At 37.4% G+C, this 16718-nt stretch overlaps 1 protein-coding gene across 8 annotated transcripts in view; it reads right to left on the bottom strand.

Annotated features, from left to right (window-relative positions):
• LOC126267225 (diacylglycerol kinase theta) overlaps positions 1-16718 on the bottom strand; it is a 662574-nt gene that overhangs the window by 119683 nt on the left and 526173 nt on the right. For all 8 annotated transcript variants that reach the window (XM_049972276.1, XM_049972256.1, XM_049972247.1 and 5 more), the window contains exon 13: positions 7599-7747. In XM_049972276.1, the coding sequence (XP_049828233.1) occupies positions 7599-7747 (149 nt within the window). The remainder of the gene's footprint in view (positions 1-7598; positions 7748-16718) is intronic.

A 16718-nucleotide genomic window follows, 5' to 3' on the forward strand; every position in this document is an offset into this window, starting at 1 on the left:
TGGGTGGATGGAGAATATGTTGTCATGATCTTCTTTTATGCGAGACTGTGGTTCATCAATTAAGCAAATTATGTCATCTACATATCTGTACCAATATATTATTTTGTACTGTTTTACTGAATGGTTAAATGATGATGGCATCCTCTTGGGTAAAATAATCTGGAGGTAAGATAGACCCAATTCGGATCTCTGGGCGGGGACCACTCAGGAGGACGTTGTTATCAGGAGAAAGAAAACTGGCATTCTACGGATCGGAGCGTGGAATGTCAGATCCCTTAATCGGGCAGGTAGGTTAGAAAATTTAAAAAGGGAAATGGATAGGTTAAAGTTAGATATAGTGGGAATTAGTGAAGTTCGGTGGCACAAGGAACAAGACTTTTGGTCAGGTGAATACAGGGTTATAAATACAAACTAAAATAGCGATAATGCAGGAGTAGGTTTAATAATGAATAAAAAAAATAGGAGTGTGGGTAAGCTACTACAAACAGTATAGTGAACGCTTTATTGTGGCCAAGATAGACACGAAGCCCATGACTACTACAGTAAGTAGTACAAGTTTATAAGCCAGCTAGCTCTGCAGATGATGAAGAAATTGATGAAATGTATGATGAGATAAAAGACATTATTCAGTTACTGAAGGGAGATGAAAATTTAATAGTCATGGGTGACTGGAATTTGATAGGAGGAAAAGGAAGAGAAGGAAACGTAGTAGGTGAATATGGATTGGGGGAAAGAAATGAAAGAGGAAGCCGTCTGGTAGAATTTTGCACAGAGCATTTATAGCTAACACTTGGTTCAAGAATCATAAAAGAAGGTTGTATACATGGAAGAATCCTGTAGATACTAGAAGGTATCAGACAGATTATATAATGGTAAGACATTTCCAGGGTCAGATGTGGACTCTGACCACAATCTATTGATGACGAACTGTAGATTAAAACTGAAGAAACTGCAAAAAGGTGGGAATTTAAGGAGATGGGACCTGGATAAACTGACTAAACCAGAGGTTGTACAGAGTTTCAGGGAGAGCATAAGGGAACAATTGACAGGAATGGGGGAAAGAAATACAGTAGAAGAAGAACGGGTAGCTCTGAGGGATTAAGTTGTGAAGGCAGCAGAGGATGAAGTAGGTAAAAAGACGAGGGCTAGTAGAAATCCTTGGGTAACAGAAGAGATATTGCATTTAATTGATGAAAGGAGAAAATTTAAAAATGCAGTAAATGAAGCAGGCCAAAAGGAATACAAACGTCTCAAAAATGAGATCGACAGGAAGTGCAAAATGGCTAAGCAGGGATGGTTAGAGGACAAATGTAAGGATGTAGAGGCTTGTCTCACTAGGGGCAAGATAGATATTGCCTACAGGAAAATTAAAGAGACCTTTGGAGAAAAGAGAGCCACTTGTATGAATATCAAGAGCTCAGATGGAAACCCAGTTCTCATCAAAGAAGGGAAAGCAGAAAGGTGGAAGGAGTATATATTGGGTCTATACAAGGGCGATGTACTTGAGGACAATATTATGGAAATGGAAGAGAGTGTAGATGAAGATGAAATGGGAGATACGATACTGCGTGAAGAGTTTTACAGAGCACTAAAAGACCTGGGAAGAAACGGGAGTAGAAAACATTCCATTAGAACTACTGACGACCTTGGGAGAGCCAGTCCTGACAAAACTCTACCATCTGGTGAACAAGATGCATGAGACAGGCGAAATACCCTCAGACTTCAAGAAGAATATAATAATTCAAATCCCAAAGAAAGCAGGTGTTGACAGATGTGAAAAGGTATTAAAACCCATGGTATTAAAATCCATGGAGAAGAAATAAAAACTTTGAGCTTCGCCGATGACATTGTAATTCTGTCAGAGACAGCAAAGGACTTGGAAGAGCAGTTGAACGGAATGGACAGTGTCTTGAAAGGTGGATATACGATGAACATCAACAAAAGCAAAACGAGTATAATGGAATGTAGTCAAATTAACTCGGGTGATGCTGATGGAATTAGATTAGGAAATGAGACACTTAAAGTAGTAAAGGAGTTTTGCTATTTGGGGAGCAAAATAACTGATGATGGTCGAAGCAGAGAGGATATAACATGTAGACTGGCAATGGCAAGGAAAGAGTTTTTGAAGAAGAGAAATTTGTTAACATTGAGTATAGATTTAAGTGTCAGGAAGTCGTTTCTGAAAGTATTTGTATGGAGTGTAGCCATGTATGGAAGTGAAACATGGACAATAAATAGTTTGGACAAGAAGAGAATAGAAGCCTTCAAAATGTGGTGCTACAGAAGAATCACATAACTAATGAGGAGGTATTGAATAGAATTGGGGAGAAGAGGAGTTTGTGGCACAACTTGACTAGAAGAACGGACCAGTTGGTAAGACATTTTCTGAGGCATCAGCGGATCACAAATTTAGCATTGGAGGGCAGCGTGGAGGGTAAAAATCGTAGAAGCAGACCAAGAGATGAATACACTAAGCAGATTCAGCAGGACGTAGGTTGCAGTAAGTACTGGGAGATGAAGAAGCTTGCACAGGATAGAGTAGCATGGAGAGCTGCATCAAACCAGTCTCAGGACTGAAGACCACCACAACAACATTTGGTATTTTTTGGTATTAACATTTTGTCAAAGATTTGTTTTTCTATCTGATTGAGGAAAAGTCACAAAATCACAGAGTTAAGAAGTGACCCAACAAGCCGATTCCAAAGTAAGTTACAGAAAACCCTGTAAACATAGAAACAATTTTCACTGAAACACAGATTTTTTTTTTTTTTTAAAAAAAAAAGATACCAAAAGATCCCAAGGCCCCCACCCAAAAACTATTGCCTAAAGTTCACAAACCCAGAGCACCTATACATCCATTGACAAACTTTATTAAAGTACCAACATACTACTTAGCCAAACACATACACACTCTGCTACAGAGAGTATACAAATACACTGAAAACAGAAGTCTTAAGAACTCCAGTAACTTAATAGAAAAAATAAGAAATGAAAACATACCAAACACAGCAATATTGATTTCATTTGACATAATTTCCATATACATACACATCCCAAATGAAGAAACCACGAACACCATAGAAAGAAACCTCCAACTACAGGGAAACATACCCACAACAAACATACAAGAAATATCAGCCATACTCAGGCTCATCACAGAGCAAAACTACTTAACATTACTTAAGATTTTACTCTCAACAAGATGGACTACCCATGGGATCCCCAATCAGTGGCCTCCTAGCTGACATTTTCCTCAATCAGATAGAAAAACAAACATACATCCACTCTTTTTGCCAATTAGCTATAAACAGAACTTTGACATAATGTTATAAACAACACATAGTGCATAATATTTACAACAATTATTCATTCAGAATTGTAAATATTATGTACCAAAAGTTTCATTATATGTTAATGTGTAACAACAATTTTACAGTTAGAAAATAAAAATAATCCACTGAAGATAGCACTAAATGTGCTGAAACTTGTCTGGGTGAAACAAAACAGAAAAACAGTGTCTTTCATAAGGCAGAATTTCTCTTCCCATTTCGTAGCAAACACGGACATAACAAAAAGAACTGCAACACCACAAGATGGGTACGACAAAATTTGAACACAGCTTGCCCGCATGGCTTGAGCACCGTCACTACTTAACCACAACATAGTTGCTGATTTAGGATGCTCTATATTGCACTTCTTGTTCTTCGACCATTCACTGTTTCTACTGTGCTTTTTTCACAGCTTAGTACAACTTCAGAGATGCTTGATCTGTGTTCAGTTTTTGATGGGCCATCCACTGAGCCATCTTACCACTTCAGCTAATCAAAAATATCGAAGACAATGATATTTCCAATAGATAACCAATGTCAAAAGAGTCTGACAAAAGAAAAAAATGATCAATATTTTTCCAAAAGTTTACTTAGGAAATAACAAATATTATGGCGTCAAGTCAAATGAAGAGAACTTCAGCACCGCGACTGAACGGCGACGCCTTCAAGACTAGTGACTTGGACAGAAGCGTCAACGCTTGTTACTTCGCTTGTATGCTCTGTGTGACACAGACTTGGGAACTCTTACACTGAGGAGATTGCTTATTTTGTATGATGCCCTTTGCTTTTGACATTTCTGTGTAATTGTCAAAGTTAAGTATTGTTATTTACTTTTTTGTAATAAAACTCATTAAATGGATTTGTTTGAATGTTTGTCTAGCGAGCAGGCTACCTAAATCCCACATATTTGACAACAAGCATGGAGACATGATAATTGACGGCAATAACAAACTGTTCATAAACCAAAAATACTGTAAAAATCAAAATATGTTACAACGTGAAATTCATACACTGCTACTGCACAACATACGAAAAAGCCTTAATACAACAGCTAAATTCAAAAACAACAGGAGTCGCAGCAAGCCCTCTTAACTTAAATATAATAAATACATTTAAGGAATAAGAAAAAAATAAAATAAAATAAAATAAAATAAAAAGGGGAAATGAGATCAAAAAATCGGTTTTATCAATGTACACCAAAGTGCCAACGAAACTGGTATAGGCATGCGTATTCAAATGCACAGACATGTAAAAAGGCAGAACACGGCGCTGTGGTCGGCAACACCTATATAAGACAACAAGTGTCTGGCGCAGTCGTTATATCGGTTACTGCTGCTACAATGGTGGGTTCTCAAGATTCAATTGCGTTTGAACTTGGCGGTATTATAGTCGGCACACAAGCGATGGGACCGGCATTTCTGAGGTAGCGATGAAGTGTTGGTTTTCCTGTATGACCATTTCACGAGTATACCGTGAATATCAGGAATCTGGTAAAACATCAAATCTCCAACATCGCTGCGGCCAGAAAAAGATCCTGCAAGATCAGGACCAACTCAACTGAAGAGAACTGTTCAACATGACGGAAGTGTAACCTAACCACAAACTGCTGCAGATTTTAATGCTGAGTCATCAACAATTGTCAGCGTGTGAACCATTCAATGAAACATAAAAGGCTTTCAGAGCAGAAGGCACACTCATGTACCCTTGATGACTGCACAACACAAAGTTTTATGCCATACCTGAGCCCATCAACACAAACTTTGGACTGTTGATGACTGGGAACATGTTGCCTGGTCAGACAAGCCTCATTTCAAGTTGTATCAAGTGGACAGACATGTACGGATATGGAGGCAATCTCTTGAGTCCATGGGCTCTGCATGACAGCAGGGGACTGTTCAAGCTGATGGTAGCTCTGTAATGGTGTGGGGTATGTGCAGTTGGAGTGACACGGGACCCCCGATATGTATACATATGACTCTGACAGGTGACATGCATGTAAGCATCCTGTCTCATCACCAGCATCCATTCATGTCCGTTGTGCATTCCGATGGATTTGGGCAATTCCAGCAGGACAATGGGACACACCACATGTCCAAAATTGCTACAGAGTGGCTCTGGAACACTCTTCTGAATTTAAACCTTCCACAGGCCACCAAACTCCCACGCATGAATATTATTGAGCATATCTGGGATGCCTTGCAACGTGCTGTTTAGAAGATATCTCTACCCCCTTGTACTCGTATGGATTTATGGACAGTCCTGCAGGATTCATGGTGTCAATTCCCTCCAGCACTGCTTCAGACATTAGTTGAGTCCATACCATGCCGTATTGCGACATTTCACCATGCTGAGTGTCCTACACAATATTAGGCAGGTGTACCAGTTTCTTTGGTTCTTCAGAGAGAGATTGTGTGTGTGTGTTTGTTGTGTGTGTGTGTGTGTGTGTGTGTGTGTGTGTGTGTGTGTGTGGGCGCGCGCACGCGCACGCACATACATTTTGTATGGTTTTACAAGTACACATAAGTATCTACTGTAAATGGAAGTGTCCAAATTTGATAACCAGTACACAGAAAATGCTCAAAGTGGGCACTCCTTAAAAATGTGATCTATTGTTTGCAGTTCTGCTTCACAGTCAGGAGATGGATGGAAAGCACATTTCTTTACAGTTTAATCACATCTCCCTTGGCCCATCTTATTGTATTCCAGCTTTACCCAGGTTAGGTGTGGTAGTTGAAATGCCTGAACCTTCCTTGTTGGATGTTGTACCAGGTGAACGTTATTGGGTGCATGCTCATTCCATCATTGTCACCACTCGGAGGTCACATCGAAAGAACTGGTAATTTTTGAATTAATCAGGGGTGGTTTGCATGTTTTAAAATAAGTTGTTGGTTGATCTTGCAGGTCACCATACAAGGGAGATTTCTTATGAGGCGTGACCTTGACCAAGTTTACCTTATCTGCTTCCTCCTTAGGTCTTGCGGAAAAGTATTACTGAAGAACAGGTAATCACTGAATTGGAGTAGATCTAATGTTATCAGTGTATACTCTCATGGCTTTATTAAGCTGCAAATGTATCTGTATTGTGTGGGTGCTGTTTTTCCATACAGCAAGCAGGGCAATATTCATATGAAAATTACACAAGAGCGAGTGCAGCAGAATGTAGAGTATTACGTCCACAACCCACCTGCTTCCGCCACTCTTGCGAAGCATATCAAATTTCTCACAAAGCTTGGTGCACTGATGTTAGAATATCAGGGGCAAAGTGATTCCTTGATTATTGGATTGTAGTTAAGGGGTACAGCGGTTCCATCAAAAGTCACATGTAGCTTCCTTTGGGGTTCTTCATTAGTAGATCAAATGCAGTAAACTCAGTTTTATTTGGGTTAGTATAAAGTCTTCATTTATGAAAGTAATCACCCAAATTCATTAGATCATTTGTCAACAAATTTTCATAGCATATAAGATCTTTACTCTGGAAGACTAATGGTAGGTCATTTACATACAGGATTTTGATGGAATAGATCAATTAGAGTCTTCTATCTGCTAGATTATCCATTCAGGAACACCTTAAAGCACCTATCAGAGAGCATGTTGTTCACTAAAAATGCTAGCTTTTGACACGAGAAGATTTCAATAAACTTCAAAACTTTGACATCAATTCCTCCCTCTGCACAGTGTCATAAGTTGCACAAAATCTGAAGCTTACTTGAAACCTTATTGAAATCCAGCTTCTATTAGAGTTGTCACTGTTAAGACATGGCCACAGCAGCTTTGATGTTTCCTAAAGCCACCTCTTTCAATGGCCTCTTGACTGTGATTTAGTACAAGCTTTTCTTACAGCTTTTAGTTCATGAGGAATGGTGATATCGGTCTGTAGTAAGAAGTAACTGTTCTTTCTCCACCTGGTTTCAGGATGGCAATTACATTACCCAGATTGAAAAACTCTGGTAATTTTTCAGTCCTCTGAATCTCACTGGAACACAATTTTGTTTTAGGTCTAATGGTTTTAAGAATCTCTAGATATATGCCATCAAAGCCAACAGCTTTATTTGCCTTTAGTTTCATCAATGAAATGCAATAACAGTGTGCAAAATCAGACACTGGCAGAAACAGAAAGAATGACAAAAAGTAGATATTGATTTTCAAGATTTATTAGTCAATTATTTGTTCACCAACAAAAAACTGGCAGAAACAGAAAGAATGACAAAAAGTAGATATTGATTTTCAAGATTTATTAGTCAATTATTTGTTCACCAACAAAAAACTCACCTGTACCCAGTGGCACAATAGCACATGCAGGGGATGAGCACTCACTATCCTGGCCAACATTGTCCAAACACTGTAGTACCCAGCCGATTGTCCCATCACCACCACAAACAAGAATTTTGTAGTCCTTGATATGACGGAACACATATAACCTGCAATTTAAATATTAATGAAATTATAAAAACATCTGTTTTTTTCATGGAGTTTAAATAACTTTTTCATTCCATAAAATGTGGTCTCCACAATGAACGTCTCTAAATTTTAAAACTGTATACAGACTGTGCACTTATATACATTCTGAAAGATAACACTCAACAGGTTACAATTAAGGAATGGCTCACTGATGATCCTAAGATCCAAACAACAGTAAATCAAAAATGAGGAAAAAATCTAACTGTGTTCCAATTAAAGTTTTGCTGTATGTGTAAAGCCTCTAATGTAATTTCATTCATTATGATATGTAAACATAGAAAATTAAGTCATAAACCAAAACAATAAAGCCTTCATTCGCACAGTTCATTGTTTGCAAGATCCTACATTCTACATAGAAGCTCTATCTGGTGGTAATATATCTAAGTCAATACTTCGTGCATTGTGTCCTGGCTGTAATAATGCTAATCATTTATGAAAATAAAGAATCGTATATCTGATGGATACTGTTTTGAAATGGAGCTCTACACACCATACACCTGGTTTATAGTTAGTTAAATTTTGTCAGTGCCACTGGAGACCAGATAAAATGCTGTTCAGTTGTGAATCACAGGCATTAAAGTGTGGGCACTCTGGCAAAACAATGGCTAAAGGATTTTACACTTTGGCATGCTGGATACCACAATTATTGACTACATGTCCAGAATGACCCGTATGATGTCTACAGGATGAGGAGCTATGACAACTCTTGGAAAAGATGACAAAATATTTTTAAAAAGTGATAAATACTTTTTAAAAAGCAGTGGAGTATTTTTAAAATGTGACAAATTAATTCCATAAATGGATATGGCACAAACAATTTTTTTCATTTTTTATAATCCCCTATCAAAAAGGCCAGTTAAGACCATCATAAATTTCTCTATTAAATTATTTCCTGGATGGGGTAATGCTATTTTTTTTCTTTACACATGCAGGTACATTGGTAATTTAGTATTGGTAATCTTCAATCACAAACAAAATTTATGTCACATTTTTACAACTAATGACATTCTGTACTTCAATATTGGAAATATTTTTGGATTACAATTTCTTTGGAGTCTTAGCAAAAAATGAAGTAAAATACTAGTTTTTTTTCCTCGACATTTTTCTGAATAGTTTCCACCTCCATTTATTCCAATCTTTCTTCTATTTTCATGATTTTTGCTCCCTCGGGTATACGCTGGGCCAATTTTTCTGCCTTTAAATTCTTTGTTTAGTCCTTTCTTCACAGGCATTTGACTTTGAAAACATTGTGTGCATTTAGTGAATATGTCTACAAATGAAATTGTGAATTGAAGCTCTGCTTTCATTGATGGTTTTTTAAGCAGTCACAGTGACAATGTAGGATTCTGACTGAACAGCAGCAGAATTCTTTTTTAGAGCTATATGCTTAAGAAGGTAATATTGAATACCATCCCACAGTTCCAAATTCCTATTGGCTGAAGGTCCTAAAGAAAGCCACCTTGTGGTTGTATGCCTCAAAAACTTGTAATCTGGTATGTTAAACTTAGACATGCTTCAAATTCTTCCAAGTGAACAGGCCATCACTCAAAGTAATTGTAAGTACTGACCAGAAATTCAGATTCTTCTCAAACTAAACGCTCCAAAGCCTTTAAACAGGCATTATTCATTATATGAATATTGCAAGTTTTGATGTTTAGAAGCTGTCTGCCTCAGGTCTCCTACACATAAATATTTAATTGCATAAAAACTGTTATACTTCTGTTAGGTCCATCTGATTCCAACATAAAGCATTTATTTATGGAAAATTGGCCTCAGAGAGTGCTTCACATAATTTCATATTAACATTCCACCATCTACTTTGTCAATAAAGAACTTCCTTGCCTGACGTATGGTTACACAACTCTTACTCACCAACTGAAATGTGATGGTGTCAATGAAACTCAACATGTAATTTGATGAAAATGCTTCTCCTAACATATTTTCCCTGACATATGGTGCCAGTCCATCATTATTAGGTATCTAATTTTCTTAACAAAAGTGAAAAATGTTCAGGAAGAGTATCAGGAAACATCTTCTTAAAAATTTTACAGATATAATTTGACAAATTCATAGAGCAACTGGAAATCACTGATTTCATGTCCAAATGAATTTAGCAGTGGTGTAACTATCAGAGGTACTTAACATCTGTACTGTTGGCACATATATTAAACTTGAAACTCTGATCTGAAAGTTCTAAATGCAACTGATGTGATCTAAATGTAACTGATGCAATCCACATTTAATTTTGAAATTACACTTACATTTTGTGTGTGGTAAACAATGGCCTGAAAAACATTTGTCTCAAAATTAATACAGCAAGAACACACTCTGAAAAATAGTTCACTTTCACTAAATCTTTTCCCCTACACAGAGACTTTACTTTTCAAATTATCTGTCTTTTCAAGCCAGCCACATCAAAATTTGTATTTTCCCATCTCAAAAAGTTTATTTTCAAAATTTAACAGAATAAACTACCAGAGAAACCAATTTCTTAGCCAAGCAAAGTTGAGATCACTATATATACTAAAGAGTCAGTACACAAAACTTTTTTTTTCGACCTGATGTTCAAAGAGAAGGTTAGTTGAGAGTAAAATGATGTAGCTCAGCGAAATACTTATTCAGCACCTACACAATACAAGAAAATGAGCAATCCTTGAAATTTCAAGCTGATTTGGCAGTGGCACAAGAATAATTAGTCTCCGTTGGTCCATCCTTAATTATTAGCTTTGCATTCTGTAGTTTGCAGTAGTAACTTTAGGTCTAGACCAGAAGAAAGGATTACAACCAAATCTTTCAAATCTGTGAGAAAATGAAGGAGACATTGCAAGTCTGATTGCCTCAGTATAGCTGTCTCTGAGAAGTTCCACGCCAATCTGATAGTACAGGGAATAAGGTGCAAGCTAAGTGTAATAAGAAAAGTTTTAAGAAGACCAATGTCTTATTGCTGGGTTTAGCCACATGAGTCAAATGTCAGAAGTCATTCAGAACTCTTTGGGAACTGATTACTACATAGCTAGTATTTTTAAGCTAAGTGCAGACTTCAGTGATGTCACCTGTGTTTCAGACTCTTTGTGGGTGGAACTTGGGAAGTACCATGTAATAATACTAGGGAGTGCAAGTAGCAGTTTGGACTGTAACTTTAATTATATAGATGCACTACTGCAAATGCTTCTCATATTAGTGTGAAGATTATGCTGCTATCTGAACAGTATGACAAGCCCTTACTCAAAGTTTTATGGAATGTATTAATACAGAGCTTGGAAAATCACTCACAGGAGAGAAATGCTCACACACAGATTTGATTTATGCACTGTCTGTCACTCAGTAGCACATACATGGCGTGGTTTACATTTGAAACATTTGGTCAGGAGCATCCAATCTGATCAAAGCAGTCAGTATACGTACTATCTCAGTGATTTCCAATGTGTTCACTAGAATTTTTAGGACAAATTCATTTCGAAGACAGAGCTTAAGAATAAATATACTCACAGCGAAAACAGCTCTATTACCACAAAATACTGCAGCTTGAAGAAAGCCACTGACATTAAAGAAGAAGCATTTAACCTCCTCCATCACAACATTAGAAGTGCAAAACACAAAAAGAAGAAACTTCTCATAACTTCTCAGGAAAACGAAAGTATAAATGAAATGTCAGTGATCTTATGCATATTAGAACATCATGTGGAAATCACTGAAACTCAACAGATTCATCATGATGGATACAAGCTTATATCATCTTATGCAGAACCAATAAGAAGCATTGGGGTAAAGCTATAGATGTTTGAATGTTGTGCCACAAAAGTAGATGAGGAAACACGCAAGCTTATAGTACTAACAGTATACAGGTTACCAACAGAAAGTACCTTACTATAAGGATTTAAGGATATGTTGTTGTTGCTGTGGTCTTCAGTCCAGAGACTGGTTTGATGCTACTCTATCCTGTGCAAGCTCCTTCATCTCTGAATAACTACTGCAACTTACATCTTCTGAATCTACTTACCATATTCATCTCTTCGTCCCCCTTTATGATTTTTACCCTCCACAGTTTTCTCCAATATTAAATTGGTGATCCCTTGATGTCTCAGAATGTGTCATATCAACTGATCCCTGCTTCTAGTCAAGTTGTGCCATAAATTCTTTACACCCCCCCCCCCCCCCCCCCCAGTTCTATCCAGTATCTCGTTATTAATTACATGATCTATCCATCCAATCTTCAGCAGTCTTCTGTATCACCACATTTCAAAACCTTCTATCCTCTTCTTATCTAAATTGTTTATCATCCATGTTTCACTTCCATTCATGGCTACATCTCATACAAATATTTTCAGAAAAGAATTCTTAACACTTAAATCTATATTCAATGTTAACACATTTCTCTTCTACAGAAATGATTTTCTTGCCATTGCCAGTCTACATTTAATATCCTCTCTACTTTGGCCATCATCCATTATTTTACTGTCCAAATAGCAAAACCCGTCAACTACTTTAAGTTTCTCACTTCCTAATCTAATTCCTGCAGCTTCACTTGATTTGATTTGACTACATTCCATTATCCTTGTTTGGCTTTTATTGATGTTCATCTTAAACCTTTCAAGACATTTTCGATTCTGTTCAACTGCTCTTTGAAGTCTTTTGCTGTCTCTGACAGAATAACAATGTTATCAGCAAACCTCAAAGTTTTTATTTCTTCTCCCTGAACTTGAATTCCTTGCCTAACTTTTTCTTTGGTTTCCTTTACTGCTTGCTCAGTGTACAAATTGAATAACATCAGGATAGGCTACAACTCTGTCTCACTCCCTTCTCAACTATTGCTTCCTTTTTGTGCCCCTCAACCCTTAAAACTGCCATCTGTTTCCTGAACAAGTTGTAAATAGCCTTTTGCTCTCTGTAATTTACCACTGCAACCTTCAGAATTTCAAAGAGAGTATTCCAGTCAACACTATCAAAAGCTTTTCTAAGCCTACAAATGGTAGGAACGTAGGTTTGCCGTTCCGTAACCTGTCTTCTGAGATAAGTCGTAGGCTCAGTATTGCCTCTTGTTTTCCTACATTTCTCTAGAATCCAAACTGATTTTCCCTGATGTTGGCTTCTACCAGTTTTTCCACTCTTCTGTAAAGATTTTGTGTAAGTATTTTGCTACCATGATTTATTAAACTGATAGTTCAGTAATATTCACACCTGTCAGTGCCAGTGTTCTTTGGAACTGGAATCATTATATTCTTCTTGAAGTCTGAGGGTATTTCACCTACAGGTCTCATATATCTTGCACACCAGATGGAAGCAGAATGTCGTCTACTCCTGGGGCCTTGTTTCGACTTTGATCTTTCAGTGCTCTGTCAAATTCTTCTCGCAGTATCATGTCTCCCACTTCATCTTCATCTACACCCTCTTCCATTTATATAATATTGTCTGCACGTTCAACTCCTCTGTATAGACCCTCTATATACTCCGTCCACCTTTCAGCTTCCCCTTCTTTGCATAGGATCGGTTTTCCACCTGAGATCTTGATATTCATACCGCTGCTTCTCTTTTCTCCAAACACCTCTTTAATTTTCCTATATGTGGTATCTATCTTTCCCCCAAGTGATACATGTGTTTAAATCCTTACATTTGTCCTCTAACTATTCTTGCTTAGCCATTTTGCACTTCCTGTCCACTTCATTATTCCCTCTCGCCTCCTTCATTTGCTCCTTTTTTTTATATTTTCTCCTTCCATAAATTAATTAAGGACACAGTGCAACAATTTGATTTTAGACTCAACAACCTGCATCGATTTAACTGTAAAACCAATAATTAATGTTTTATCTGAGCATATGGTCAAATGTTAACAATAAAATTTACTGGCCAATTAGGTACATAATATAGAAGCAAAGTATTGTATTGCAGAATCTTAAACAATGACAAGGTCACATTTTTTAGAGAGAACTTATCTGAAGAACGTTGGGGAGAAATTTATAAACCAGAGAGTGTTGGTGGAAAAATTAACTCTTTCTTAAACTTGTACCTACAGCATTTTGACCCAAAATCAAACAAACACGAAATTGAACAGACATGAGGAAAAAGTGGTGGATAACTCTTGGGATTAAAGTTTCTTGCCTGAAAGAGAGAGCTCAATGTACAAGCAATAGTTGAAACTTAAACTCTGAAACTGCCAATATCGTAATATACTCCAGTCTATCAGTAAAAAGCAAAACTCATGTGCTGTGCTCAAAAACTAAAACACTCCAGAACAAGGGAAAAACTATTTGGAACATTATTAAATAAGAATCAAATAAAAGTTTTGATTCAAATTGAACAGAGCCCCTGAAATTAGGTCTGGCAGAAATTGTGATACTTTCAAATCATTGGTCACCAAATTCAATGATTACTTCCTCACAGTGGCAGCAAACACTGCACCCTGTTATAAACAACTAAATACTGATGCATCAGATTTACTTGTACAGGCGCTGCAAGCACCACCAACAGACATTAGTTTCTAAACATGACCCCTAAGGAGATTAAGGACTTCATCATGTCACAAAAATTGAGGAATACATTCCTCTTTGAAATAGTGAGAGGGGGGGGGGGGCAGGGAGGGAGGAGGGGGGAGGGAATTTGTGTGTGTCTGTTTCATGTATCTTGCATATTAGTTGGAGGGATCTCAGATGTTATGGAGGAATGTCATCTGCTACAGGGCTTTGTTTCATCTTTGGTCTTTCAGTGCCTTATGAAACCCTTCTCACAGTATTGCATCCTCCATCTCGCCTTCATCTACTTCCTCATCACTTTCTATGAAATTGTGCATAAGTTTATTTTGCTTGTATAGCCCTGTTATATATTGCTTCAATGTATAGACCTTCCCTCCTTTGCTTAGTACTTGGCTTGCCATCTGAGCTCTTATTAGATGTATAAGACATTCTCTTTTCTTCAAACATCTCTTTAATTTTCCTTTAGGTGGCATCTATCTTTCCCATAGTCACACATGCTCCTATAGCACTGCATTTCTCCTCCAGCCATTCCTGCTGTGCAGTTTGCACATTCTGTCAATCTCATTTCTATTTCAGTTGCAACATTTTTATATTTTACCCTTTTGTCAATTAAAGTGTACTAGCCTGAGATTTCTACTGGCCCTTGTCTTTTTACCTCTGTTCCATTCACTTTTTCTTCTCTCAAAGCTACCCTTTCCCCAGTTTCAGTCGATCATTGCCTAACGTTCCCTTTGAAATTCTCGACAACCTCTGGTTATTTCTACTTATACAGGTCCCATCTCCTTCATTTCCTACTTCAGTGCAGTTTCTTACGTTTTAATCTGCAGTGAATAACCAATAAGTTATGGTTTGAGTTCACACCTGCCTCTCGAAATATTTTTGCAGTTTAAAATCTGGTTTTGAAATTTCTGTCCTACTATGAAACCTTCAGTGTTGTCAGGTCTCTTCCATGTATACAACCTTCGTTTATGATTCTTAAACCAAATATTAAGCAGTGATCAAGCTGTGCTCAGTGTAGAATTTTCCTCTGTCTTTTTTTGCCCTGGCTATATTCTCCTACTAGTTTTACTTCTTCTCCTTTTCTTGTTTTTGAATTCCTGTCCCCCATCACAATTGCATTTTCTACTCCCTTAACTATGTAAATCATTTTTTTCTCCCCTCATGCATTCTTTCAATCTATCATCTGAGATACTAGCAGGCACACTATTTGTGATGTTATAAAGACTCATATTATGCAATCCAAAACAAATAAAAATGACTTACAAGCAGGTATCAAAGATCACATACCAGATAAGGCTTCAGGTGTTAATTTTTTGGGCTTCCAGGTGAATAATAAACTGAAGTGACACCAGTATGTAAATAACCTAATAAAAATGGCCACACAAATGAAGAAATTTAATCAAAAATTCTTTACACTTACATAATGAAAGTTTTAAAAACAAACTGAAACAATTTCTGCTTGGGTACTCCTTCCACTCCAAAGATGAATTTTTCACTAGACAGTCGTTGTGTGGTTTGAAAATATTTATCGAAATACTGTTATCAGATGATGATTTATAAAAAAGTCCAGCATGTAAATGGGCAGCAGTTAGCCATACTTTAACAAAGAAGATTTATCTTATCTGTTAAGGTAATGACATGCCATAGCATGGAGCACAACAAGTAAGGTTAAAGCAGTAGACTGCTGGTAGCTGCAACTGCAACAATAGAAAATATACCAAATAACAAAATTTTATTTGCTGTATGCATACAGTATAGTAGGAAGAGTACAAGACTAAATTTTGAAGGTTTTTGCTGTAGAGGGTGCAAAAATTTAGTACACAGAGCTGCCATCTCTGCAGCAATAATGGCTCTGACTCAGCTGGGTATCGGGCCAAACTGATCTTGAGCTTGGATGACTCCACTCCACACTTGTTTGGCTCTATGCTAGATTTCATCACTCCAGCTAACTGTAAAGTTGTGGTGCCTCACAACAATCGATGTCCAGATGTTTTCAGTGGGTGAGAACGTGCAGGACAACACAACAGCTTTTTTGTTGAGGCAGATCATGATAGCATGCGCAATGTGCACTTTTACGTAATCTAGTTAAAGAGAATAAGATGCACACATCAAAGATATGTAAAGACACTTGCCGTAGCACACGAGAAAAATGTAATGACCGGTGTGTAAATTACCAGCTTTGCAAACCACATATGAACATATTATGTACCCCATTAGTATCCGATACAATAACACCAGGAGCTAGATCCCTATGATGGTGATGAATGCAATTTGGCAACATTAACTATTAATGTAGGTTGATTCTTACAACTATTAACTATCCTTGGAAAATCCACACATGGATGTGTCCATCTTGATAATGTATGCAAAGCTGGGACTGGCTGAATAGATTACATGGTGCCACTCCCGTGTCTGAGATGTCCCCTGCTGCTGTGGCAAGAAAAGCAGTAACAATAATCACCGT

Source organism: Schistocerca gregaria, chromosome 1, assembly GCF_023897955.1.
Source record: "Schistocerca gregaria isolate iqSchGreg1 chromosome 1, iqSchGreg1.2, whole genome shotgun sequence".
NCBI classification, from domain to species: domain Eukaryota; kingdom Metazoa; phylum Arthropoda; class Insecta; order Orthoptera; family Acrididae; genus Schistocerca; species Schistocerca gregaria.